Here is a 27,602-nt window from a genome sequence, read left to right as displayed (position 1 = left end):
ATCACCAATTTAGTATTGGAGGACAGCGTGGGGGGTAAAAACCGTAGAAGGAGACCAAGAGATGAGTACACTAAGCAGATTCAGAAGGATGTAGGCTGCAGTAGGTACTGGGAGATGAAGAAGCTTGCACAGGATAGAGTAGCATGGAGAGCTGCATCAAACCAGTCTCAGGACTGAAGACCACAAGAACAACAACAACGTGTATTAAGTGGGACGTAGTTTATAAATATGACAAACAATAATTCACGTTGGATTGAACCTTGTTGTGCGCAGCACAAGGTTCTGACTTATTTTTATTTAAGCTTGGCGTGAGCCAATTGTTAGCTGTCTCATTAATTCCAGATGATGATACTTTAATAAGAAAATGCAGTGATTTCCTCGATCAAATATCTTGAATTAGTCACCGGAAACAAATCTTTTTTACATGCATTGAAGTTCTTTGGTGAGGAAGGGCAAGATATAACACCCCTGCCTGTGACGACGAAATCATTAGAGATGGAATACAATCTCAGACTAGAGAGGGATGGCGAAGGAAAGCAACCCCATTCTTTCCAGGGGAACCAGCCCAACATTCGCTTCATGCTTAGGTGGAAACTAAACCTGCACGGCATGACGGGATTTGAACATTGCTCCTCTCGTATGCGAGTCCGGTGCACTCACCATTGCGCCATCTCTCTCCGTCAGCACTTTTTCAGCAGGGACTAGTGTCTCTTTTTGTAAATTTAAGTAATCGCACCAATGCATTTCAGCCTATGCGGAACATGATGCCACCACTATACGTAGGCGGGCCCAGTAAAGGCACGAAGTTAGCGACTGCCTCTGTGCAGCGACAACCACGGGGTGCTGCAAGCAGCGGAGTGAGGCGGGTGTGCCGGCGGTACTCACTGGGGTTCTCGTTGACCTCCTCCTCGCGCTCCCAGGCGCACACGGCAGCCACCAGCAGCGCGGCGGCCAGCAGTCCGTACATCGGCTTCATGTCTCTGCAACACACAACCAACTGCTTAGCGTCACACTGGAGGATTCAGGCACTGAGCCGCGTGTACGGAAACAGAGGCCTCATTTCAGTTCCAGGCCCGCTATCTTACGATACCGCTTCAGTTCTCACACTACAACACATTACTTGATACTATAACAGGGCACTGCTATTGAAACACTTACACTACTGGCCATTAAAATTGCTACACAAAGAAGAAATGCAGATGCAGACAAATATATTATACGAGAACTGACATCTGATTACATTTGCATGCAATTTGGGTGCATAGATCCTGAGAAATCAGTACCCACATCAACCACATCTGGCCGTAATAACGGCCTTGATACGCCTGGGCCTTGAGTCAAACAGAGCTTGGATGGCGCGTACCAGTACAGCTGCCCATGCAGCTTCAACACGATACCACAGTTCGTCACGAGTAGTGACTGGCGTATTGTGACGAGCCAGTTGCTCGGCCACCATTGACCAGGCGTTTCCAATTGTTGAGAGATCTCGAGAATGTGCTGGTCAGGGCAACAGTCGAACATTTTCTGTATCCAGAAAGGCCCGTACAGGACCTGCAACATGCGGTCGTGCATTATCCTGCTGAAATGTAGGGTTTTGCAGGGATCGAATGAAGGGTAGAGCCACGGGTCGTAACACATCTGAAATGTAACGTCCACTGTTCAAAGTGTCGTCAATGCGAACAAGAGGTGACCGACACGTGTAACCAATGGCACCCCATACCATCACGCCGGGTTATACACCAGTATGGCGATGACGAATACACGCTTTCAATGTGCGTTCATCCCGATGTCGCCAAACACGGATGCGACCATCATGATGCTGTAAACAGAACCTGGATTCATCCGTAAAAATGACGTTTTGCCATTCGTGCATCCAGGTTCGTCGTTGAGTACACCATCGCAGGCGCTCCTGTCTGTGATGCAGCGTCAAGGGTAACTGCAACCATCGTCTCCGAGCTGATAGTCCATGCTGCTGCAAACGTCGTCGAACTGTTCGCGCAGATGGTTGTTGTCTTGCAAACGTCCTCATCTGTTGACTCAGGGATCGAGACGTGGCTGCACGATCCGTTACAGCCATGCGGATAAGATGCCTGTCATCTCGACTGCTAGTGATACGAGGCCACTGGGATCCAGCACGGCGTTCCGTATTATCCTCCTGAACCCACCGATTCCATATTCTGCTAACAGTCATTGGATCTCGACCAACGTGAGCAGCAATATCGCGATACGATAAACTGCAATCGCGTTAGGCTACAATCCGACCATTATCAAAGTCGGAAACGTGTTGGTACGAATTTCTCCTCCTTACACGAGGCTTCGCAACAACGTTTCACCAGGCAATGCCGGCCAACTACTGTTTGTGTATGAGAAATCGGTTGGAAACTTTCCTCATGTCAGCACAGTGTAGGTGTCGCCACCGGCGCCAACCTTGTGTGAATGCTCTGAAAAACTAATCATTTGCATATCACAGCATCTTCTTCCTGTTGGTTAAATTTCGAGTCTGTAATACGTCATCTTCGTGGTGTAGCAATTTTAATGGCCAGTAATGTATAACTGTCTGAGGACATCGAAAAATTTCAAAGAAGGGCAGTTCGTTTTGTATTATCGCCAAATAGGGGAGAGAGTGACACGAAAATATAAGACGAAAATTGGGGTCGCAACAATTAAAGCAAAGAAGTTTTTTTATATATTTGAGTGGTGTATGTTCTGTGGGAGATGTTCTCACGTTTATTACTATTATTATTTTCAGCCATAATGGCTATGTTTGTGCACCGTGACTGTGTGGGATAATTATTTATTTCAAATTTCTGCTAACAGTCACTTTTTATTTTATGCTTAATCCAACAAGACGCGGCATCCTCTCATTGGAGTATCAATATTCGTCGCTACCTAAAACGACAAACATCGGCATCGTTGAATTGAGCGTACTGGTGAAGATGAGGCTCTGTTTCCTTTGTCCCACAGACCGCCTGACCTAAGACCTTATGACTGTTTTGTTTGGGAGAGGAGGGGAAGGGTTGTACGATAAGGACGGTGTTTACGTATCCACACTGCCAAAACACTGGAACAGATCAGAGAAGGTAACAGGATGTACAGCATAAGGTATGGAAGCAACAAGACTATTCGTTCGACGTGTGTCGTGTGACTCATAGAACATTTGTAGAGTGCACAATGTAAACTTGATGAGTTTACGGTTCTATTCCTTCATCAATCAGATTTGTATATGTAATACTTTGTATAATATACAGCTTCGAAAACGAATGAATCATTTATAGTAGCCCTGTACTACACTAATACGAACGTTAGTGGCTTGTGACTTACAAATTCAATGTACTTGTTCAAATCGAACACCACCAGCATCGCAGCATTTGTCAGAGGCTCTGCTGCGACTGGTATACGAGTCATTTCACTTCTTCATGTTTCGCCATCATATTGTAGTTACTTTTCGATGGTACACTGCTACTGTTAGGATTCTCTACAGGCTTCACTCCGGCGTCGCTCGATGAAGAGAATATATTGGAATCTCGGTCGCTTCTCTTCGTCCTACACAGCGTTCTGCTGATGGAGACTGTAGTGTCGCTGCTACTTTAGAGATGCATTATCCTTTCGGAAGTGAAGTTCCCTATTCGCAATGAGCGCTCAAATGGGAACCAGTAGATGACGTAGCGTGACCATACGCCTGGCACACTACGAGTAGGTGTCCCGAAATCGTTATCTATCAAAATATGCTTGGTGTGGGCTGGGGACGGGGGTGAGAAACACGGTCGTTCTATTGTTAGCGCCACATCCTCATTCGGTCCAATTCGCCGCCCATCGCCAACGGCTGCGGGGCTTGAGGCCGACTCTCGTGACATCATTCCCAGCAGCCAGCCCGCTGGCCCACCGCCGGTGTGTGTCGACACAGAGCGGCAGCCAAGGCCGCTCGCTCGGCGCTGGCAGCTTCGGCAAGTTCCCTTTCGCGTGATGCACTCCTTAATGCCGTCTGCAAAAGACCGTGAATTCAAGCGTTGAGCTAGCCGAGTTGCTGACGTCATAGCGTATAAGAAGCACGATGGCGAATCTTTCGCCGGCCGGAGTGGCCGAGCGGTTAAAGGCGCTGCAGTCTGGAACCGCAAGACCGTTACGATCGCAGGTTGGAATCCTGCCTCGGGCATGGATGTGTGTGATGTCCTTAAGTTAGTTAGGTTTAAATAGTTCTAAGTTCTAGGGGACTGATGAACTCAGAAGTTAAGTCCCATAGTGCTCAGAGCCAGAGCGGATCTTTCCGAAAGTGAAGAGCAATATCTAGCATGACAGATGTTCTAGATGTGTGCATTGACCAATGAGATGGAAGAACGCCACCTGTCACATGACGACATCTCTTCAGTGCAGAATCACGAGACGCCGTATTAACACTCCGTTGAAACCCAGAGGCATATATGCGCGTCAGCAAATTGAGTATCTCTCGAAAACCTGTCGTTAATTTTATGAATTGTTGTAATAAAATGAGGGGAAACGTCACATTGGTGACTAAAGAATTATTGTACACTGAAGAGCCAAAGAAACTGGTACACCTACCTATTATCGTGTAGGACCCCCGCGGCTTGAACGACATGACAAGGACTCGACTAATGTGTGAAGTAATGCTGGAGGGAACTGATACCATCAATCCTGCAGAGCTGTCGGTAAATCCGTAAGAGTATGAGGGGGTGGAGATCTCTTCTGAACATCACGTTACAAGGCATCCCAGATATGTTCAATAATGTTCATGTCTGGGGAGTTTGGTAGCCAGCAAAAGTTTTTAAACTCAGAAGAATGTTCCTGGACCCATTCTGTAGCAATTCCGGACGTATGGGGTGTCGCATTGTCCTGCTGGAATTATCAAAGTCCGTCGGAATGCACAACGGACACGGATGGATGCAGATGATCAGACAGGATGCTTACGTACGTGTCACCTGCCAGAATCATATCTATACATATCAGGGGTCCCATATCACAGCAACTGCACACGCCCCACACCATTACAGACCCTCCACCAGCTTGAACAATCCCCTGCTAACATGCAGGGTCCATGGATTCATGAAGTTATCTGCATACACGTACACGCCCATCCGCTCTATACAATTTGAAACGAGACTCGTCCGACGAGGCAACATGATTCCAGTTATCAACAGTCCAGTGTCGGTGTTCACGGGTCCATGACGGGCCCAGGCGAAGCGTAAAGCTTTGTGTCGTACAGTCATCAAGGGTACACGAGTGGGCCTTCGGCTCCGAAAGCCCATATCGGTGATGTTTCGTTGAATGGTTCGCACGTTAGCACTTGTTGATGGCCCAGCACTGATATCTCCAGCAATTTGCGGAAGGGTTGCACTTCTGTCAGGTTGAAGGATTCTATTCAGTCGTCGTTGGTCCCGTTTTCGCAGGATCCTTTTCCGGCCGCAGCGATGTAAGGCTCTGGAGATTCGATGTTTTATCGGACTCTTGATATTCACGGTACACTCGTGAAATAGTCGTATGAGAAAATCCCCACTTCATCGCTACCTCTGAGATGCTGTTTTCCACCTCGCATATTCACTTAAATCTTGATAAGTTGTCATTTTAGCAGCAGTAAGCGATCCAACAACTGCTCCAGACACTTGTCCTATATAGGCGTTGACCTCAGCGCCGTATTCTGCCTATTTACAATGAATACGCATGTCTATATCAGTTTCTTTGGCGCTTCAGTGTAGCTTGCGTATTATGAAAGTATGCCGTTTCAAGGCAATGACACTGTGAGGATCCATAAGAAATGCAATGTCCTTAGTACAATTTGTTATAATTAAATGTTAATTAACAACATATTTACGGTTAAAGCTTTCAGGAGACGTTAACATGCGAAGTACGGTCGATGACACTCATGGTCGGCATTGTAAATGAATTGCAAGGTATTGGGTGACATGTTGCTGGTTTGTGTCCCACTGGATCCAAAGGTTTTTTTACTAGCCTTCGTGTTTGCTAATCGTTTCTAATAGTTTCTTATTAGTTTAATAAAAGTGTATTCTACGAGGGTAATCCCAAAAGTAAGGTTATTTTTTTATAAGCACATAGATCTGTTTATTTCTAGAATGATTTACACCAGTTTACAGCTTGAACATTTAGCTATTTTTCGACATAATCACCATTTCTGTCGATGCATTTTTGTAGACGCAGTGGCAGTTTTTGTACGTCCATGTCATACCAGCTCGCCGCCATGCTGCTGAGAAAGTTATGAACCTCTTCCTTCATCTCATCGTCGGAGCTGAATCGCTGGGACCACAAATAACGCTGAGAGGTACTGTGAGACTCTGAAAAAACTCAAACGGGCAATTCAGAACCGGAGAAGAGGAATGTTGGGCAAGGGCGTACACATTCCCTATGACAACGCTCGCCCACACATCGCTCGGCAAACCGTTGCTCTCCTGCAACCGTTTCAGTGGAACATAATCACCCACCCACTCTATAGTCCTGACTTGGCGCCCAGCGACTATCACCTGTTCCCTAGGTGAAAAGAACATTTGGCCGAAAGCGATTCAGCTCCTACGACGAGGTGAAAGAAGAGGTTCTTAACTTTCTGAACAGCATGGTGGCGAGCTGGTATGACATGGGCTTACATGGTGATTAAGTCGAAAAATAGCTAAATGCTCAAGCTGTAAACTGATGTAAACCATTGTCGAAACAAACAGGTCTATGTACTTATAAAAAATAGGAGACCTTACTTTTGGGATTATCCTCGTATAATATTCGATGTTATGTAAATATAAGTGCGCTCTTTTTGAGGAATGGATTTATTCTATTTGCTTAATCTACAAGACAGCTTGCAGTATTTCAAGGTATTGTTTCTTTCATGTTTAAAGTTTTTCATTTTATACGTTGTAAAGATTTTGCTTCTGAACAGGAACAGTGATCGAGTAAGAATGACCTTAGGATGTCAGTAAAAAGTGAGAATGATGAAATAAATTTTTATCTGGTGGAGAACTAAATTTGTATTGCACTATTTGTATTGGAACTTTCAGTAAGTCGATATCCTCATTGTCTGGATATAGTACGTTCCTTTTTTGGTTATAATATGTCCATGGATATTATAGTTTTTATTTATGTATACTTCAGACAGAACAACATGACTATCATATTGACAAGGGAGACGCGTGCGCTTTAACAGAGCTAACATAGGAATTTTACGCCCGTGCATTTAGTAAACTGTGCGATGTGTGAGCCAGATACAGCCGACAACTGCCGCTGGAGTACGCTGCTATCGGTTGTACCACGTATCGTTCGCACAAGTCGCATCGTTTCTGACGAGGGAAGCTTTCCATCGCACGCCACTCAGATTTATTAGTAAGAGAACCCAGTGGATAGCCCGTCAAAAACTGAACACAGATCAAGCATGACAACAGGAAGGAGGTGTACTGGAGTGAAAAAGGAGCTAAATAGATACGGTAAAAAGGTCCAAGAACAAGAAGTGCAATATAGAGGAACCGAGCAGAGAAATGGTGTTGTGGTTAAGTGGTTACGACCTGTAATGACAGTTGATTGTGCGCAACTACTCTATTAGCAGCCGAAAGAAAGTTGCTTTCGAATGGGAACCGCAATGTTTGATGACAAGGCGACAAATCAACCAAATCTTCCACCGGAAAACATGTCTGGTGTCTCATACACGGCATTAGTACGTGTATCACACGACAGGAATCTCTTATTGACGCGCCTAATTTGTACGACTGGTAAGTGAGTGAGATATGCCTCCTTGCCCGGTATAGATGTTCGTATGAACGTGAATGTGATCATTCCCAAGGAAATGATGAAAACATAATAGTTTCTCACATAAGCTGCAGCCTTGTACGCAACAGTTTCACAATCACACAGATTCTCTGTGCTCTGTCAAAACATGTGTTTCTAACGTTTTTGAAGTTGCGTTCCGTTTTGGAAGTCAGACTTCTGTGTTGTATCTCACCTGCTCTCACTATTCATCACACTTACATGCGACGGTAACGTATTCTTACCACATGTCTCATATTCTGCAGGGTGGTCTATTGATCGTGACCTGACTAAATATCTCACGAAATAAACGTCAAACGAAAAAACTACAAAGAACGAAACTTGTCTAGCTTGAAGGGGGAAACCAGATGGCGCTATGGTTGGTCCGCTAGATGGGCTGCCATAGGTCAAACGGATATCAACTGCGTTATTTTAAATAGGAACCCCCATTTTTATTACATATTCGTGTAGTACCTAAAGAAATATGAATGTTTTAGTTGGCCCACATTTTTCGCTTTGTGATAGATGGCGCTGTAATAGTCACAAACACATGGCTCATAATTTTAGACAAACAGTTAGTAACAGGTAGGTTTTTTAAATTAAAACACAGAGCGTAGGTACGTTTGAACATTTTATTTCGGTTGTTCCAATGTGATACATGTACCTTTGTGAACTTATCATTTCTGAGAACGCATGCTGTTACAGCGTGATTACCTGTAAACACCACATTAATGCAATAAATGCTCAAAATTATGTCCGTCAACCTCAATGCATTTGGCAATACGTGTAACGACATTCCTCTCAACAGCGAGTAGTTCGCCTTCCGTAATGTTCGCACATGCATTGACAATGCGCTGACGCATGTTGTCAAGCGTTGTCGGTGGATCACGATAGCAAATATCCTTCAACTTTCCCCACAGAAAGAAATCCGAGGTCGTCACATCCGGTGAACGTGCGGGCCATGGTATGGTGCTTCGACGATCAATCCACCTGTCATGAAATTTGCTATTCAATACAGCTTCAACCGCATGCGAGCTATGTGCCGGACATCCATCATGTTGGAAGTACATCGCCATTCTGTCATGCAGCAAAACATCTTGTAGTAACATCGGTAGAACATTACGTAGGAAATCAGCATACATTGCACCATTTAGATTGCTATCGATAAAATGGGGACCAATTATCCTTCTTCCCATAATGCCGCACCATACATTAACCCACCAAGGTCGCTGATGTTCCACTTGTCGCAGCCATCGTGGGTTTTCCGTTGCCCAATAGCACATATTACGTCGGTTTACGTTACCGCTGTTGGTGAATGACGATTCGTCACTAAATAGAACGCTTGCAAAAAAATCTGTCATCGTCCCGTAATTTCTCTTGTGCCCAGGGGCAGAACTGTACTCGACGTTCAAAGTCGGCGCCATGCAATTCCTGGTGCATAGAAATATGGTACGGGTGCAATCGATGTTAATGTAGCATTCTCAACACCGACGTTTTTGAGATTCCCGATTCTCGCGCAGTTTGTCTGCTACTGACGTGCGGATTAGCCGCGAGAGCAGCTAAAACACTTACTTGGGCATCATCATTTGTTGCAGGCCGTGGTTGACGTTTCACATGTGGCTGAACACTTCCTGTTTCCTTAAATAACGCAACTATCCGGCGAACGGTCCGGACACTTGGATGATGTCGTCCAGGATACCGAGCAGCATACATAGCACACGCCCGTTGGGCATTTCGATCACAATAGCCATACGTCAACGCGATATCGACCTTTTCCGCAATTGGTAAACGGTCCATTTTAACATTGGTAATGTATCACGAAGCAAATACGGTCCGCACTGGTGGAATGTTACATGATACCACGTACTTATACGTTTGTGGCTATTACAGCGCCATCTATCACAAAGCGAAAAAAGTGGGCCAACTAAAACATTCATATTTCTTTACGTACTACACGAATAATGTAATAAAAATGGGGGTTCCTATTCTTAAAAAAACGCAGTTGATATCCGTTTGACCTATGGCAGCGCCATCCAGCGGGCCAACCATAGCGTCATCTGGTTTCCCCCTTCAAGCTAGACGAGTTTCGTTCTTTGTACTTTTTTCGTTTGGTGCTTATTTCGTGAGATATTTGGCTCGGTCACTATCAATGAACCATCCCGTATAACCAGCGTGTAGTATGACAACTGCTAAGACTACAGAGAGAGAACGAACATTTCAATGACCAGACGGCCAGTTCATAAAGATGTGAAAGAAGAAGGCTCGAGGGTGTTTTGAACAAGGCTTGTCCTCTTAGCGGGCCAACATTATGACCACTTACACACGACGCCGTTGCTGTTTCAGCTTGCTCTTTATTGCATTTCTTTTACTTGGACCGTTCACTGTTTCTATTTTTCTTTTATTCACAGTTCAGCACACCTTCTTCCTGTTTTCATGCTTCATCTGTGTTCAGTTCTTGACGGGCTATCCTATAGAGTCATCTTACCAGTAAATCTGGGAGGGTTGTGATGGAAAGTTTCCCTTGTGAGTGTCTAGTAGCACGTTGAACTAGGCTCGCTCAACGTTGTCGTTCGAAAGCACGGTCCGTGTGTCGACGGATTTACCTCTCACCAGACTGCGCTTGCGTTCCTTCGGCGAGGAGAGAAATTCAACTGGAAGACTACCAGGTCGTCATATCAACGTGCTGCACTCACAGTGAAAGGAAGACCAGGGTTTTACGTCACCTCCACAATGAGATCATTAGAAATGGAACACGAGCTCGGATAGGGCCAGTATGAGAAAGAAAACAGGTCTTTCCATTTCAGAGAAACCACTCCGACCTCTATCTTAAACAAATTAGTGAAACGATGGAAAACCTAAATCATGATTTCAACCCTGCTCTTACTGAATGTGAATCCAGCTTGCTAATCACTGCGCCAGCTACACTCCTGGAAATTGAAATAAGAACACCGTGAATTCATTGTCCCAGGAAGGCGAAACTTTATTGACACATTCCTGGGGTCAGATACATCACATGATCACACTGACAGAACCACAGGCACATAGACACAGGCAACAGAGCATGCACAATGTCGGCACTAGTACAGTGTATATCCACCTTTCGCAGCAATGCAGGCTGCTATTCTCCCATGGAGACGATCGTAGAGATGCTGGATGTAGTCCTGTGGAACGGCTTGCCATGCCATTTCCACCTGGCGCCTCAGTTGGACCAGCGTTCGTGCTGGACGTGCAGACCGCGTGAGACGACGCTACATCCAGTCCCAAACATGCTCAATGGGGGACAGATCCGGAGATCTTGCTGGCCAGGGTAGTTGACTTACACCTTCTAGAGCACGTTGGGTGGCACGGGATACATGCGGACGTGCATTGTCCGGTTGGAACAGCAAGTTCCCTTGCCGGTCTAGGAATGGTAGAACGATGGGTTCGATGACGGGTTGGATGTACCGTGCACTATTCAGTGTCCCCTCGACGATCACCAGTGGTGTACGGCCAGTGTAGGAGATCGCTCCCCACACCATGATGCCGGGTGTTGGCCCTGTGTGTCTTGGTCGTATGCAGTCCTGATTGTGGCGCTCACCTGCACGGCGCCAAACACACATACGACCATCATTGGCACCAAGGCAGAAGCGACTCTCGTCGCTGAAGACGACACGTCTCCATTCGTCCCTCCATTCACGCCTGTCGCGACACCACTGGAGGCGGGCTGCACGATGTTGGGGCGTGAGCGGAAGACGGCCTGACGGTGTGCGGGACCGTAGCCCAGCTTCATGGAGACGGTTGCGAATGGTCCTCGCCGATACCCCAGGAGCAACAGTGTCCCTAATTTGCTGGGAAGTGGCGGTGCGGTCCCCTACGGCACTGCGTAGGATCCTACGGTCTTGGCGTGCATCCGTGCGTCGCTGCGGTCCGGTCCCAGGTCGACGGGCACGTGCACCTTCCGCCGGCCACTGGCGACAACATCGATGTACTGTGGAGACCTCACGCCCCACGTGTTGAGCAATTCGGCGGTACGTCCACCCGGCCTCCCGCATGCCCACTATACGCCCTCGCTCAAAGTCCGTCAACTGCACATACGGTTCACGTCCACGCTGTCGCGGCATGCTACCAGTGTTAAAGACTGCGATGGAGCTCCGTATGCCACGGCAAACTGGCTGACACTGACGGCGGCGGTGCACAAATGCTGCGCAGCTAGCGCCATTCGACGGCCAACACCGCGGTTCCTGGTGTGTCCGCTGTGCCGTGCGTGTGATCATTGCTTGTACAGCCCTCTCGCAGTGTCCGGAGCAAGTATGGTTGGTCTGACACACCGGTGTCAATGTGTTCTTTTTTCCATTTCCAGGAGTGTATTTATTGGAATGATTCCTGCAGCTTCGATCACAGCGTCTTAAATTTGGTTATTCACATATAAACTTCCGCTCGTAATCTCGTGTTATGTCTGGACAATGCGATAAGCGCAAGAAGGTTCACTATCCTAGCCTTCTTGGGCATGATTTATTGACCCCGCTCAGATTTTCTGTGAGTATGTGAAGGCTCATCTTAGCATTTATTGTAGGGATTTTGATACAGCTTTCACTAGTCGAGAGAGCGATCCATGAGGAAGGTCTCTGCATTCAAGTAATGCCTCCAAATTTGTATGTGAAAATTTTTAAAGTTTTCTAAATAAAACAAATGTTATTCACATTCTGGATCTTTATTCCTCACTTCTACATACCCATTTCTCAAAATAGTCAACCTGGCGGCGAACACAATTCTCCCAACTAGAGATCAGTTTGATGATACCGTTGCTGTTCAATGTTTGACTCTGTTGACGGAGCCCCAACTTCACCTCTGCTTGCAGTTCTTCATCACCATCAAAGTGAAGTCCTCCAGGGTGTCCTTTATGTTTTTGGGAACAGATCCAAATCGGATGGTGCCAAGTCGAGACAGCATGGAGGATGACCAATGACGGCGAATGCAAGGGGTCGGGGTCGGATCGTTGCAGATGTCGCAGCGCTCGTGTGTGGTCTGGCTCTGTCATGCTGAACGAGAAGGTGCTCAATATGTAGACGAACTCACCGACGTAGTTACGTTACATAGCGCCATGTTACACGCTACAATTCGGAGCCCTATACCGGTAGGGGGTTCGAAGTTGTGTATTTAATATCTCAACCGATATTGAGAACAAAACGAAAAATTCGGAGACAATACTTTTCAGAACGCCCTAGTAATTTTTTACTGTCGCTCCAGACAAGTAGGCCGTTCGTAGACATCTGTGCGGAGCCAGACGGTCTGTATACACGTATTAATATCGTTTCTAGAGTGGCGGCGAGCATTAGTAGTTTCTGCTGAGTTTAAGCTACATCTACGCAGCAACTACTCAAGGGGCCGTGCATCCAACGAAGGAGAACACTTTTTGTGGTGTCACCGCCAGACACCACACTTGCTAGGTGGTAGTTTTAAATCGGCCGCGGTCCATTAGTACATGTCGGACACGCGTGTCGCCACTGTGTGATCGCAGACCGAGCGCCACCACAAGGCAGGTCTCGAGATACGGGATAGCACTCGCCCCAGTTGTACGGACGACGTAGCTAGCGATGCACACTGACGAAGCCTCGCTCATTTGCCGAGCCGATAGTTAGAATAGCCTTCAGCTAAGTCAATGGCTACGACCTAGCAAGGCGCCATTAGTAACATTGCATGTATCTAAAGAGTCTCACTTGTATCGCCACAATCTCCAGATGTACCAAAAGGATGGATTAAAGTTAAGTATTCCAGAAGCTACGTACTTTTCTTTATAGCATTCATTACGTATCCTGTTTCAGGCCTCCCGCCATCCTGCTTTAACTTAGCGCGTGCCTTTCGGCTTCCTCTCATTGTGTCTAGGCTGTCTTGTCTAGACACAACATTTTTGGCGACGAGCCCAAAAAGGGTCTTGTTCTTTCTAATTGCTTACATTTAATTGTGTCATGGCTTCGCCAGATGTACTGTCCGAATTTTATCGCTTGCAGAATTAGCAGACGCAGGCGTTATTGGATGCCCTTGGACAGCTCGTCCAGGGTCAACGTGCACTGCAAAACGATGCCGGCCGCCGCCGCTTCACCGCTACCGCAGCCACAACATGCTGTTGCACCCACATTCCGGCCCTTTGACCCAGCTATGGAAACATGGATGGAGTGGTCACGCCAGTTTAAATTTCATCTCGCCGCCTACAGAATTCAAGGTAACGAGCGGCAGCCTCATTTATTGGCGTGTTTAGGGGTGCAAACGTACCGTGTGATAGTGAAATTATTTCCCCGACGCGACGTAGCAACTCTGTCCTATGAAGAAATTTTGTCGGCATTGGACGCCTATTTCAAAGAAACAGTTAATGTAGTTGCAAAATGGTATACGTTCTTTCGTACAAAACGTATGGCCGGTCAGACTAATAGGGAGTGGGTTGCAACATTGCAAGGCCTTACAAGGGATTGTGCTTTTGCGTGTCAATGTGGACTCCCTTATTCAGATACAATGGTACGTGATGCAATAGCACAGAACGTTTCTGATGTTCGCATACGGGAACAGATTTTGAAACTCGTTAATCCCTCCCTTCAACAAGTGATAGACATATTGGATAGACAAGACGCGCTTGACTTTGCCCAGGAATCATTTGCAACTTCGCCAGCCGTGTGTCTCATTAACCGGCCCGCCGGGCGCGCTGCGCGGACCGATAAACTGCCCTCGCGCACGTCCACGCAGCTGCCGCCACGCTCTAAACCAGGTGTGCCGCGCCAGCATACAAATGCCGTGAAATCATGCCCGCGGTGTGCTACTCGACATTCGCGTGAAAATTGCCTGTCACACCAAGCTATTTGCTTTTTCTGTAATAAGAGAAGAAAGGACATGTTCAAAGTGTTTGCCAGAAAAAGCTCAGATCAGACAATCACAACCATTCCAGGCCCTTTGCTTCGCGCCGGAATCGAACCAAGGACACTCAGGCTCGTGGACCTTCACCCATGGACATTCATGTAGTTAATTCCACTTCGTCCAGTGCCACTGTCTCTAACAGTGACTGTGTTCGTCCCACACAAAGCGTGCGTCGACGTCGCCGGAAATCACGTCAATTCGCAAGTGATGCTGTACCTGTATCAGTTCAAATTGCACGAGACAGTCGCTCTTGTCGTCAGCAGGATAATAAAATTTTTGTAGACTTGGACTTTGAAGGCAAAGTGATCCCATTCCAGCTCGATACCGGAGCTGCAGTTTCATTGATCAATCACGACACGTACAAACAACTGGGCAAACCTCCGTTGCGTGCCACAAATGTTCAGCTCACTAGTTATTCAGGACAGCATATCCCTGTGTTAGGACAGTGCACTCTTCTTGCAACATACAAGGGACAAACAAAACTTGTGTCATTTTACGTTCTTCGTTCTTCTACTGCAGTGAACTTGTTTGGTTTAGATTTATTTCAATTGTTTAACTTGTCTATTGTAAATCAGGTCCTATCAGTGAATCAGACTGTGCGTTCCGCCAGTGTTTCTCGCTATGTGAAGAATTTGCAGACATTTTTGCACCGGGCCTTGGTTGCGCTAAAAACTATGAAGCACATTTGGAACTGAAAGTCAACACGCAACCGAAATTTTTCAGAGCGCGCAATGTTCCTCACGCATTGCGTGATGAGGTCGCAAGAACATTACACGATTTAGAATCACAAGGTGTGAGTGAATGTGCGCAATGCCTCTTCAATTTCAGCTCCGCTTCATCGCTTACGCTGTAAAGGTGTTCCGTTCGTCTGGACGACGGTATGCGAACGCGCTTTTCACCAGTTGAAATCGGCATTGCTTTCAAATACTTGCCTTACGCCATTCGATCCCCAGAAACCCCTTTTGTTGATGGTAGATGCATCGGATTTCGGGATCGGTGCTGTGCTTGCGCACAAAGATGGGTCGCATGATCACCCTATTGCCTTTGCGTCAAAATTGCTCTCGTCAGCGCAAAGAAATTATTCACAAATTGAGAAAAAAGCTTTGGCTCTCGTATTTGGTGTTACTAAGTTTCATGATTTCTTGTATGGTCGTCACTTTACCATCATCACAGACCACAAACCTTTGACGTCGCTTTTTCATCCGAACAAGCCTGTACCTCCACGTACAGCGCAGAAATTCATTTGCTGGTCTATTTTCCTCTCGCAGTACCGCTACGACATCTTGTATCGGTCCACTGATAAGCACGGAAACGCCAATGCGTTGTCCCGTTTGCCTGTTGCTGAGGATAGAGCATTCGATTCTTCCGAACTTGCTTGCCTGTTCATTGATGCGGAAACTGATGACGTGGTCGAATCGTTTCCGATTGATTTTCGTCGAGTAGCTACAGCCACAGCTGCTGACCCGGTCCTTGCTACCGTTTTGCGTTTTGTTGCTACGCAATGGCCTTTGTCAAAGTCTCGGATCGAGGATCCGTTGGTTCGCCGATTTTTTGCTCACAAGGAGAGACTTTTTGTTCGACGTGGTGTTTTGTTGTTGCGTTCTGATAATGATCAGTCCAGAGTCGTGGTCCCACGTTCGTTACAGTCCTCTGTTTTACGGCTTCTTCACCAAGGACATTGGGGTATAGTGCGAACGAAACAACTTGCTCGTGAGCACTGTACTTGGTTCGGAATCGATGCTGCGATTACAAATATGTGTTCTTCTTGCCTGGCGTGTGCCGAACAACAATCCGCACCGCCGCGGAAATTCTTTGCATGGCCACAAGCCACTTCCCCTTGGCAACGCTTGCACATCGATTTTGCTGGTCCATTCTGGAATGCTAGATGGTTGGTTGTGGTAGATGCCTTCAGTAATTTTCCTTTTGTTGTCTGGATGTCTTCCACGACGTCCTCTGCCACCATCCAAGCGTTGTCTGCTATCTTTTGCATTGAAGGTCTTCCACAGACTATTGTTTCCGACAATGGCCCACAATTCATGTCCGCAGAATTTCAGTCATTCTGCCAGGCCAATGGTATTCAACATCTGACATCCGCGCCGTTTTCGCCTCAGTCAAACGGTGCCGCTGAACGATTGGTCCGGACTTTCAAGTCACAGATGTTGAAGTTGAAAGAGTCGCATTCTCGGGAGGACGTGTTGTTGCTCTTTTTGTCATCGTATCGCTCTCAGCCCCGAGATGGTCGCTCGCCGGCTGAGTTGCTCCACGGTCGTCCTCATCGAACCTTGATGTCTTTGCTGCACCCGCCGCATCAGGTTCCTGTGCAGCGGCAGACTTCTGCTTTTGCTCCAGGCGACGTTGTATTCTATCGCAACTATCGAGGTTCACGGCGTTGGCTCGCAGGGCGCATTCTTCGCTGCCTCGGCCGCGCGATGTATTTGGTTTTGGGCGCCTCTGGTGAGGTGCGTCGGCATCTCAATCAGCTGCGCCTCTGTCGTCGCACGGGTTCTGCCGCTCCCCGTCTGCTTTCAGCGACGGTGCCGTCCGGTCAGCGCCCTGGGGACCCATCTACTGGCTCGCCTCATCCCCAGGTGTTACCGACGATGCCTTCCATTTTGCCCCACGGCGACGCGCCGCCGCCGCCGCCGCCGCCGCCGCCGCCGCCTGTCCTCCCGCCGGCGCCGCCCGCAGTGGACTCTTCGCTGCAGCCGCCAAGCGCCTCCCTGGGTCACGCGCCGCCGATCGCTTCCCGTGACCAGCAGTCCTCCGCCATGGAACTCTTGCCCGCTCCGGACCACATGGCGTCTTCGTGCGTCGGGTACCACGACGCAATGGAGGTCGACCCTTCGGCCCCTCCTGTCTCTTTACGGGCGCATACACCGCATGTTGACGTGCACCCTGGATTAGGTTTTCAGGCGTTTCCTAGCTCCCCTCGGACCGAATGGCCGGGTGCGGGTGGCACAGCCTCGCCTGTTGTTAGGCTCCCCACCTCGTCGCATACGTCAACATGGGGTCCTCCCCACGGCGGGCGGAAGCCTTATAACACGACCGTTCGCCGATTTGCGGGGGAGGAATGTGGTGCCACCGCCAGACACCACACTTGCTAGGTGGTAGATTTAAATCGGCCGCGGTCCATTAGTACATGTCGGACCCGCGTGTCGCCACTGTGTGATCGCAGACCGAGCGCCACCACAAGGCAGGTCTCGAGATACGGGATAGCACTCGCCCCAGTTGTACGGACGACGTAGCTAGCGATGCACACTGACGAAGCCTCGCTCATTTGCCGAGCCGATAGTTAGAATAGCCTTCAGCTAAGTCAATGGCTACGACCTAGCAAGGCGCCATTAGTAACATTGCATGTATCTAAAGAGTCTCACTTGTATCGCCACAATCTCCAGATGTACCAAAAGGATGGATTAAAGTTAAGTATTCCAGAAGCTACGTACTTTTCTTTATAGCATTCATTACGTATCCTGTTTCAGGCCTCCCGCCATCCTGCTTTAACTTAGCGCATGCCTTTCGGCTTCCTCTCATTGTGTCTAGACTGTCTTGTCTAGACACAACACTTTTTGCTGGCGTGAGAAACTCCTATTCGCTCTTGACTAGCGTACGAAGTGATTACTGGTTATTTAAATTTACTCAGAACGTTTCTGCAAAAATAATATCATCTGTTCTCCAAAGTTTTCCACTCAAGTTCCATGAGTACACAGTCCAATAAGCATAAATTGTCATAATTGTCAGGAGATCAAAACGAATTACGAAATGATATAGACGAGGTATCAGCGTGGAGAGAAAAGTGGCAATCCTTAACAGTAAAAAGTGTGATGTCTTCCATATAGGTACTAAAAAGTTCTGCTAAGTTTCGCTGACGTGATACATCACACAAATTTAAAAGTAACTGATTCAACTAAATATCTGGGGATAAGGCTTAAATTGCAACCATCACACAGAAAACGTTATGGGTGAACCAAAGACTGCTTTTTACTGGCAGAATATTTAGAAGAAGCAACAATTATCACTGAAGTATTGCTGTGCGGTGCCTGATCCTTGTCAGACAGGACTGACGAAGAACGAAATATTCACTCTGCAGCGCAGTGTGAGTTGATATGAAACTTCCTGGCAGATTAAAAAACTGTGTACCGGACCGAGACTCGAACTCGGGACCTTTGCCGTTAATGGGCAAGCGCTCTATCATTCTTTTTTTTTTGAGGGGGTGGGGGGAATCTTACCTTGCCGGCGCCCAAAGGGTGGGGTGGGGGAAAAGTAGGCAGGAGGCCCAACCCGAAGCTTGGCCACCCGCTCCCTCCGCCCAGGAACCAAGAAAAGAGTAGAGAACGTGGAGTAATGGCACAAAGAACATCAATGATTTATCTATTTATTTCCTTTTTTGTAAAATGTTATGAATACCGCCGAGAATACCAGAGAACTGGCGTCGCGAAGTGGAGGGAGCGGCAATTTGCCAGATTCGGTGAGACTGCCGACGCATAGTTTTGCGGAGAAGAACATTTCGATGGACGGAGAACAACCGGTTCTGAGAGTGGAAAAGATGTAGATCAACTCTTCATTGCAGTAACACCCCAACACGGAGGGGTGGGTTAATAAACGTACTAGGAAGGAAATTGGAAAAACATTTGGACAACCGCACAATGGCGTTCATTAAGGAATGCCGAAAATCAAGGATATATATCTCGCCATCAGAAAACAAGTAGTGAACTGCGAGTCCAAAAATCCACTTCACTGAGATTGTCTTCGCTTGCGGGAAGTATCCCGCATCTGTAAAGAGCAGTAGGTGAATAGGTATCTGATGAGGAGTCGTACGAACAATTAGAGCCAACATCTGTCGCATCATGTATCAGGCATGTCTCGCCGATCTGCATACCCGGTGATGTTCGTCCGTGTCCAAAACATGTCACACACAACGGTGCGCGTGCGAGACGAATCCGTGGAGGCGTGACCGGTACACTTGCTTCCCACTGACAGCAAGGTACCATGCAGGCTGGTCTCCGTGTCAAGATAAGGAACGCACACCGATCGTCAAATGTGGGGATGCTTCCCCTCAACCATATTCGGTGACCTGTGCTACTGAAGAAAGCCATAGATCGCCTTCGTGGATGTCACGCGGGTTGGTAATATCGCAGTACGGACTTAGCTCAGTTCAAGAAAAAAGTAGCGAAAGTACAAGAAGGACCGCGAGACGTCCGAAAGCTGGATAGGTGCTGAGAGGTGTGGTGCAAGGGCCTCCAGCAAAAGGCTAGTAAGGCACATAATACGACTGCATCACAGCACTGACAAAAAGGGCTATCGCTCTGTCACGTACATGATACAGACCTGAACCGCCCTTGCACAGCGGGAGGGTAAGGGTCTCGTGCCTTATCCTGAACAGCAAGCCGTGGCAATCATATGGACCCAATTCCGCTACGATGCGGCGGGCCACGGACAGCGGAAACTGAGCTACCCGACTCACAACCCCTGCTCACAGTTTTACTTCCGCCGGTACCTCGTCTCCTACCTTCCCAACTTCACAGAAGAGTCGTCCTTGGGTAGCTAAATCGGCAGAGAACTTGCCCGAAAAAGGCAAAGGTCCCGAGTTCAGAGTTTTAATCAGCCAGGAAGCTTCATCCTAGCGCACAGTCTGCAGCAGAGTGAATATTTTGTTCTGCAAACATACCCCAGGTAGTGACTAACCCCTGTCGCCCCAATATCCTCTCTTCAAGGAGTGCTAGTCCTGTAAGTTTCTCAGGGGAACTTCTTTGAAGCTTGGAAGGTAGGAGGTGAGGAACTAGCTGTCTTAAAGCTGTGAAGGCGCCTCGACGGTAGCGCTTGAGTCTCTCACTCGGTAGAGCACTTGCTCGCGAAAAAGGTCTTTTCGCGACGGAGTCTTGGAATAAAAAATTCTCGATCCTAAACTTTCGATTACTGCCTGCATAATTTCCGTGATATGACTGAAGTAAACCAGAAAGTCAAATGCCGTCCTTTACGTATAATAGTGGGAGCCAAGCCAGTTTCACGATTGTCAGAGTTAGCCCCTGACTGTAATACTGGCGGCAATCATTAATAGCCTGGGATTATGCGAATCTGACGTGGCTTGTTACCGAGAACTGTTTACCCAAGGATTAACGGAGGAAATCGAGAAAGTTCAAAAAAGGATAGGTCGTTTTGCATGGCGATTTTTACTTGTTCGAGGTGGCAATCGTTAAAAAAAGAAGCTTTTCGTTGCAGCGAGATGTTTTCAAGAAATTTCAATCTCCATCTTCCTCCGAACGCCAAGAAATGTCGTTGCCTGCCATCTGCATAGGTAGAAGTGACCATCGTGATTAAACAAGAGAAATCAGAGCTCGCACGGAAAGATTTAGATGTTCATTTTTTTCCAGGTAGTAATCGGAGTGATACGCCAGACAAATAGTCCAAAAGTGGTTTTATGTATCCTCTGCCAAACACTTAGGTATGAATTCCAGAGTGATAATGTAGACACAGAAGAGTCTCCTTAGAGTGGGTTTATAACACTGAAGACAACAGCATTGACACCGCAGAAAACGGTAATGTTGTTGAGCCCGTATAACACAGACGGCCTACACTGTGTGTGAAACTGCGTCTACAGCTAACCAAGTCGAGGTCATATGGCTGGCAGGCTCAGAGAATGTAGTTAATGCAGGTTGGGAAGTGTCATGTTTAAGGGGAAGTCAAGTGGGGGGACAGTGAGAGTATCATATTCGTAACGAAATAAGAGCGGCGTGTGGTGTGCTGTGTGTGGGCAGGAGGCGCCTACGCGCCAGCCTGCGGGTCATTATGTCGCGTGTTGTGGGATCGGAGCCGTGCTCGTGAACAGCACGCAGCCACGTTTCGCATTCGCCGGCGGAGGTCGTGGGGAAGTCTAGAACAGATTGGCTCTGATTGCCGCAGGGCCGGCTGCCCAATTTTCTAATGGACGGCAATGGACGGCGCCGACTACTGTTACGGAGGTTGCGGAATTGGCCTTAAAGAGTTACGTGTGTGCTGCAGCTACGCAGTGAGCCTTTGTGGAGCCTGCTCAGTCACGCGAATACAGTGGAATGACGTCGTGATGGAACTGGAGTTTACTGCACGGCTTCGCACGATCACCCACGGCCGGACTTGCTTATACACTGAAGAGCCAAAGAAACTGGTACACTTGCCTAATATCGTGTAGGGCACTTGCGAGCAAGCAGAAGTGCGGCAACTCGACCTGGCATGGTTGGTTCAAATGGCTCTGAGCACTACGGGACTTAACATCTGAGGTCATCAATCCCCTAGACTTAGAACTACTTAAACCTAACTAACCTAAGGACATCTCACACATCCATGCCCGAGGCAGGATTCGAACCTGTGACCGTAGCAGCAGCGCGGTTCCGGACCGAAGCGCCTAGAACCGCTCGGCCACAAGGGCCGGCGACGTGGCATGGACTCGACTAATGTCTGAAGTAGTATTGGAGGGAAATGACACCACCAATTCTGCAGGGCTGTCCATAAATCTGTAAGAGTACGAGGGGGCGGAGATCTCTTCTGAACAAAACCTTGCAAAGCATCCGAGATATGCTCAATAACTGTTCATGACTGGGGAGTTTGGCGACCAACAGAAGTGTTTCCGGACTTGGGTTCCTACTCAGAATATTATGTAGTCACTCAAGTCGTAGAAATTTGTAACAGGAATATCCGAACACCCTGTATACCAACCTTCCAAGTGAATCAGTTTGTCTATTAGTGAAAAGGGTAACAAAATCCCTGCAGTAGTTCCTGAGATTAGTCTTCACATACAGAAAAATGTGACGGTGGACTTTATATCATGTAAGGCTTCTGGTCAAACTTCGCTGCTCTTGCAGTTGTAGCGACTGTTATTTTACAGTTTTTCCCGTCAGACATCGCCTCCTCACTAGCTGACCAGCTCGTAACCCCCATCATTGCCATGAGATGTCACTCCAAACGCCAGTTATATATGGAACACATTACAATACGTATATTACACTCTCACTCATTATGACTATAAACAGTAAATTATGCAGTGTGTAACGTGTGCAGGTATTTCTATTTGTGACTCTGGATCTTGTAGTGAATAACATTACATCAGTATTTTTGTCATTTACAGTCTACTAATTATAGCCATTACAAATCGTATGTGTTTAGTTCGGTTAATACCTACATTACACATGATAAGACCATGCTATTACTGTTTATTTTCTTCTGGTTAGGAGATCAGGTGGCGAAATGCCGACGCGTGGACACAAGACGGTTAGTCTATACCGCTACACTCTGTATAAAGAAACCGTCCTTGTGAATCAGCCTGCTTGTGAACACCTATCAAAACCCCTACAGTAATTCCTGAAATTTGCCACAACATAATGACAGAAAAAAGCGGTGGCAGGCTTTAGTTTGTAATGCACACTGTAATTCTTCTTCTTATTCTTCTTCTGTCATATTACGAGAAACATGTTTAAATTTATTAAGTAGGCTGTAATTTTTATATTCTTACGCCCTAGAATCCGTTTATTCGCACCGGTATTAGGCAAACCTCCGTACCATCGTTTAGGTATTGTTTCTATTATCTTCGCCGCTGGTGGGCGGGATGGAAGCAACGTCATTCCACGATGAAATTACGCGATTTTCAAGGCTGGTAGAGAAGATTGAAAGTATTAATTTGAGTAAGGGGCCATCATCTGGAAACGACAAATGTTATAAACGAAAATCGTTCTGTTGCCTCTGACACTGGACCTCTTCTACTGCAAGATCTTTTCTTGCCATATTTTGAAAGGAGGTAGTTTGGAACAAAACAAGAAAAAAATTGTCTAGTCAACATGGGCTCTAAAATGCAAATCTTAAGGGGACACCTCCTGTAGAAGAAATGTGTTTAACGTTAGCAAAGATGAACAACTGCTCGTCGCTCTTAAGGTATACACTTTAGAACCCATGTTTTCTGGACATTTGTTCTTGCTTTGGCCCAAACTACCACCTCTAGCAATATGGAAAGCGAAGAGCCGGCAGTAGCAGAGGTTCACTGAACGATTTTTGCTTCAAACTTTCGACTAGGTCGCTTCCGGACCGCGGTCCCTTATCTCAAATTGATACACTTCCCTTCCTCCATCATTCATGGAAGTTTTTAAGATTACCACACTGTAAGGGGTGTACTCTAATTACACTGGTTAAATTTTTGAGATTGTTCAGAAGTATTTTCTGCGTATTTTGTGATGAGAAATGCGTGGTCTCCACTGGCTCGTTACAGAGCAGTAGTGTACCGTATTGTCCATAGATAGGCAGAAAGACCAATTATTGTATGACTACACGATTGCCCAATCATCACTGAAAGTATCTAGGGGAATCCGTACGGAGTGATTTAAAGTGGGACGAGCACACTAAATATTCCCAGATGAGTAGACGCCAGACTGAGGTTGATTGGAAGAATGCTCAGGACGTGTAGTCCACCCACATAAGAGGCAGCTTTCAAAACACTAGTTCGACCAATATTTGAATACTGCTTATCAGTCTGAGGTCCGTACCAGACAGGATTGAGATAGGAAATAGAGAAGATCCAAAGAAGAGCAGCGCATTTCTTTACAGGTTCATTCATTAAGCGAGAAAATGTCTTGGAGATGCTCAGCTAACTCCAGTGGCAGACACTGCAAGAGAGGGAATCTGCATCGCGAGGTGGTCTACTGTTTAAGTACCAAGAGTGTTCGTTCCAGAAGAGTCAACCAATATATTGCTTCCACCTTCGTGTATCCCACGAAAACACCATGAATGTAAAATTAGAGAGATTCAAGCTCACACGGACTGTTACCAGCAATCCTTCTCTCCGCGAAACATTTGCAACTGGAACAGGAAAGCGAGTAAGTGACAGTGGTACACAAAGTACCCTCCACCACACACTACCAGGAGGCTGCGGAATATACAGGATGTTCGAAAGTTCCTGTTACAAACTTCTAGGACTTTGAATTGGAATCCGTTTCCGTGCTGCAACCATCTAATTATTGACCGTATTTAAAAATTTGAAACGCCAGTATAAGAATGAGACACTGAAAAGTAGTAGGCAAGTTTTGTTATTTGAACAGAAAAATAATTGAGTATAAGAGAAGTAATGAGGGTATAAAATACACGTTGGCAGCAGAAATGAAAACTTATAGAAAAACAAAGAAATTTAAGTATTTGGAAGTCTTTTCTGGTGGTATGTGTCTGCAGTGTAGTCTGATATGGAAGTGAAACGTGGAGTGCAATTGATATTGGCAAGAAAATAATAGAAGTTTTAAAGATGCTATGCTACAGTAGAATGGCGAAGATTTGACGTTTTTTCGAAAACGGTTGAGAAGTGCATCGTCCTACAGCACTGTTCGTCACAGCTAAGTGTGTACTGGAATCGCGCGAATGATGAGCAAAATCGGCGACTCCGTTGTTCCCCAGTGACGGCCTCTCTGCCTGTCAGCCAGGCGCCGTTTGACCTCTGCGAGGCGATGACCCCGGGCGGCTGAGCTGGAGGCTCGGCAGACACCGGCGGTCACTGATAAGATGCCGCGGCTGACCTCTAGGGCCAGCGGCGACCGGAATCTCTAAGCAGGGGGCAGGCTGTGTGTGCCCCGCCTGTCTCGTTAAGAAGCTTCGCGAAGCGTCTGATGGAGCCGGTCGGTCTTGGCGTTCCGTAATTGCCGTGGCTGGGGCCACGAGACACAGAGCACAAGATTGAATAGGACAATGAAGATATTTATTTAACACTTTGAGTGCCAGTCTTATTCTTAAATCTGCTTTCCCCAAAGGCCAACCTGTTATCTCTGTTTGCTCCATTCAACGCCGGACACTTTCACTACAGTTTGACTCTGGTCAAACTTGAGAAACGTGAAACACAGGGTGTCCTTATATTTAAGATGACATTTTTTTATTTTTATTTTTACAAATATACTAGGGAACCCATGAAGTTTCTGTACAGCTGTGTCTCATTCAACATTTTCGCCACAAGGAGCGCTGTGTGAGTTATACCATAAAAATGGCTTCCCGCAGGAGGAAGCTCAGTGTGTTGTGTGGCTAGGTGAGAGAATCACTGTGAAGTGGAAATGTCTATCCCATTATGGAAAGAAAGCACCTGATGTCAAGCTAATCAGAACATGGATGGAAACTTTTTTAGCTACGGTGTCGGTCCAAAAACGGACAAGCAGTGGCAGACCATGTTTCGGAGGAGACTGTGCGGGGAGTTCAAAGCGCTTTCACGAGGTCGCCAAAGATATCGATTGAACAAGGTTCGCGGGAACTTCAAGCGCCAAAGAGTACAGTGCGTAAAGTATTTCGCAAGCGTAGAAACCACCACTAGGAGCCAACCAAACAAACTGCAGTAGCAGCATTCTTATTTCTATCGCTTTTCTTTTTTTTCTTTTTGTGCTTTATTTGCCACCACATATTTTCATTTGTTCCGGTGCTGAAATATATTTTGCACACTTTTGCTCATACAGGGTGAGTCAGGAGGAAAGGTAAATGCTTTGGGGTTGATAGTATTGGTGATTCTGAACAAAAAACTTCACATGAACATATGGCCTTTTCTTAACCTTATCCGGCACATAGCTGTTTGAAACTCACGGCGTCAGTCGCATGCCCTTCTCCATCATTCGCTTGCGTATACAACCAAAGCGACATTAGGCTACATACTGTTGTCTTTACTGACCATAGGTCATGTTTCTGAAACCACAGGTGGTTTTCCACATACGCATTGACTTAGTGGGCCCACTGCTTCCGACAGTACGGTTCCGATACGTCTTCACGGCAACCATCTTGTACACCAGTTGGGCTGTTGCTACACCAGTTACGGACATTTCGACGGAAACACCAGTCAAGACTTCTTACTACATTGAACGTCTCTCTTGTATTTTACAAGTATGTTCTCAAATAAAGGACTGTACAAATGAACTCGCACCAGAGACACAGCAGTTGTCTACAGTAGCTACAAAATGCACTGCAGCTGGCGGATTTTTACTAAATTATGACCTGAGTCTGTATCTGCTCCTGCGTACACCTTACAATCCAATATCTGATTTCGGAATCTCTGCCTCACTAAGAAGTAATCCAGCTGGGATGTTCCCCTGTCTCGAGGTTATTTCCAATTGTACCTTCTCTGCTTGTGATTCTTGCACAGTATATCTACTAATACTAATAAGGGAGAAATATCAGCGGTCCTAATAGGGCTCCTTCAGGGACACCTCATGTCCCTCCATTGAGTCTCTTGCATTCATGATTCATTGTTGGCGCTCTGTGAGCTACGATTCAAACAAATTGTTAGTCCCGACACCCCCAGTACATGAAATTATCTATGATAGCGTAATTTAACTATCATCATAACAGGCAAGCGTCAGCAACGACAGTATGAATCAGTATACACACCGCAGGAATGCATCGCAGATGCACGGGACTGTGGAACAGACCGCACCGTCTAGTGGAATATGATGCTAATGAACGCAATGAGCCTAAGTACCTGCTAGGTTAGCAAGTTGTCGGGCCCTGGCTACCGTTGCTATATACTTCTGGGAAGCTTGTCGAAGGAAACACGCTCAGCGCGAAAGAAGCAATGGGACTGACTTACCTGTCCTTTTGTTTATCATTTTTTCTCTTGTCGCCCCAAGTTGCGAAAAAAAACAAAAATTATCACACAAATATTGTTCGCGACTGTTTCCCAGTACCTTCCTATCTGCTAAACCTTGTTCAGCACTGAGTCACTCTACTTTTAGGGTCTTGATGCATTCTTCGTTGGTAGAATGCAGGCTGTGGAGCATATGAACTGAATAAACTGATCCGTAAGTATATTGTGATGTGCTGTTCAGTACACCATACGTATGTATTTGTTGCAGGTACTGATTTCCTGTAGCAAGGATGATAAACTGAATACATACCTCTGACAAATACGTGGCCAGTCAGCAGCATGCGAGGACTTTAGACAATGCAGATTTCGCTCCCAGCTATACACTGAGGTGACGAAAGTCATTGGATATCGGAATGGA

The 27,602-nt window shown here is 46.8% G+C and overlaps 1 protein-coding gene across 1 annotated transcript in view; it reads right to left on the bottom strand.

The window, feature by feature from the left end:
- Nucleotides 1-27,602, bottom strand: part of LOC124545969 (U-scoloptoxin(16)-Er12a-like) — a 113,115-nt gene that overhangs the window by 32,545 nt on the left and 52,968 nt on the right. Inside the window, exon 2 of the mRNA XM_047124933.1 lies at nt 886-980. Coding sequence (XP_046980889.1) covers nt 886-976 — 91 coding nt within the window. The 5' untranslated portion in view covers nt 977-980. The remainder of the gene's footprint in view (nt 1-885; nt 981-27,602) is intronic.

Source organism: Schistocerca americana, chromosome 8, assembly GCF_021461395.2.
Source record: "Schistocerca americana isolate TAMUIC-IGC-003095 chromosome 8, iqSchAmer2.1, whole genome shotgun sequence".
Taxonomy (NCBI): Eukaryota; Metazoa; Arthropoda; class Insecta; order Orthoptera; family Acrididae; genus Schistocerca; species Schistocerca americana.
This window is presented reverse-complemented; position numbering and strand designations above follow the sequence as displayed.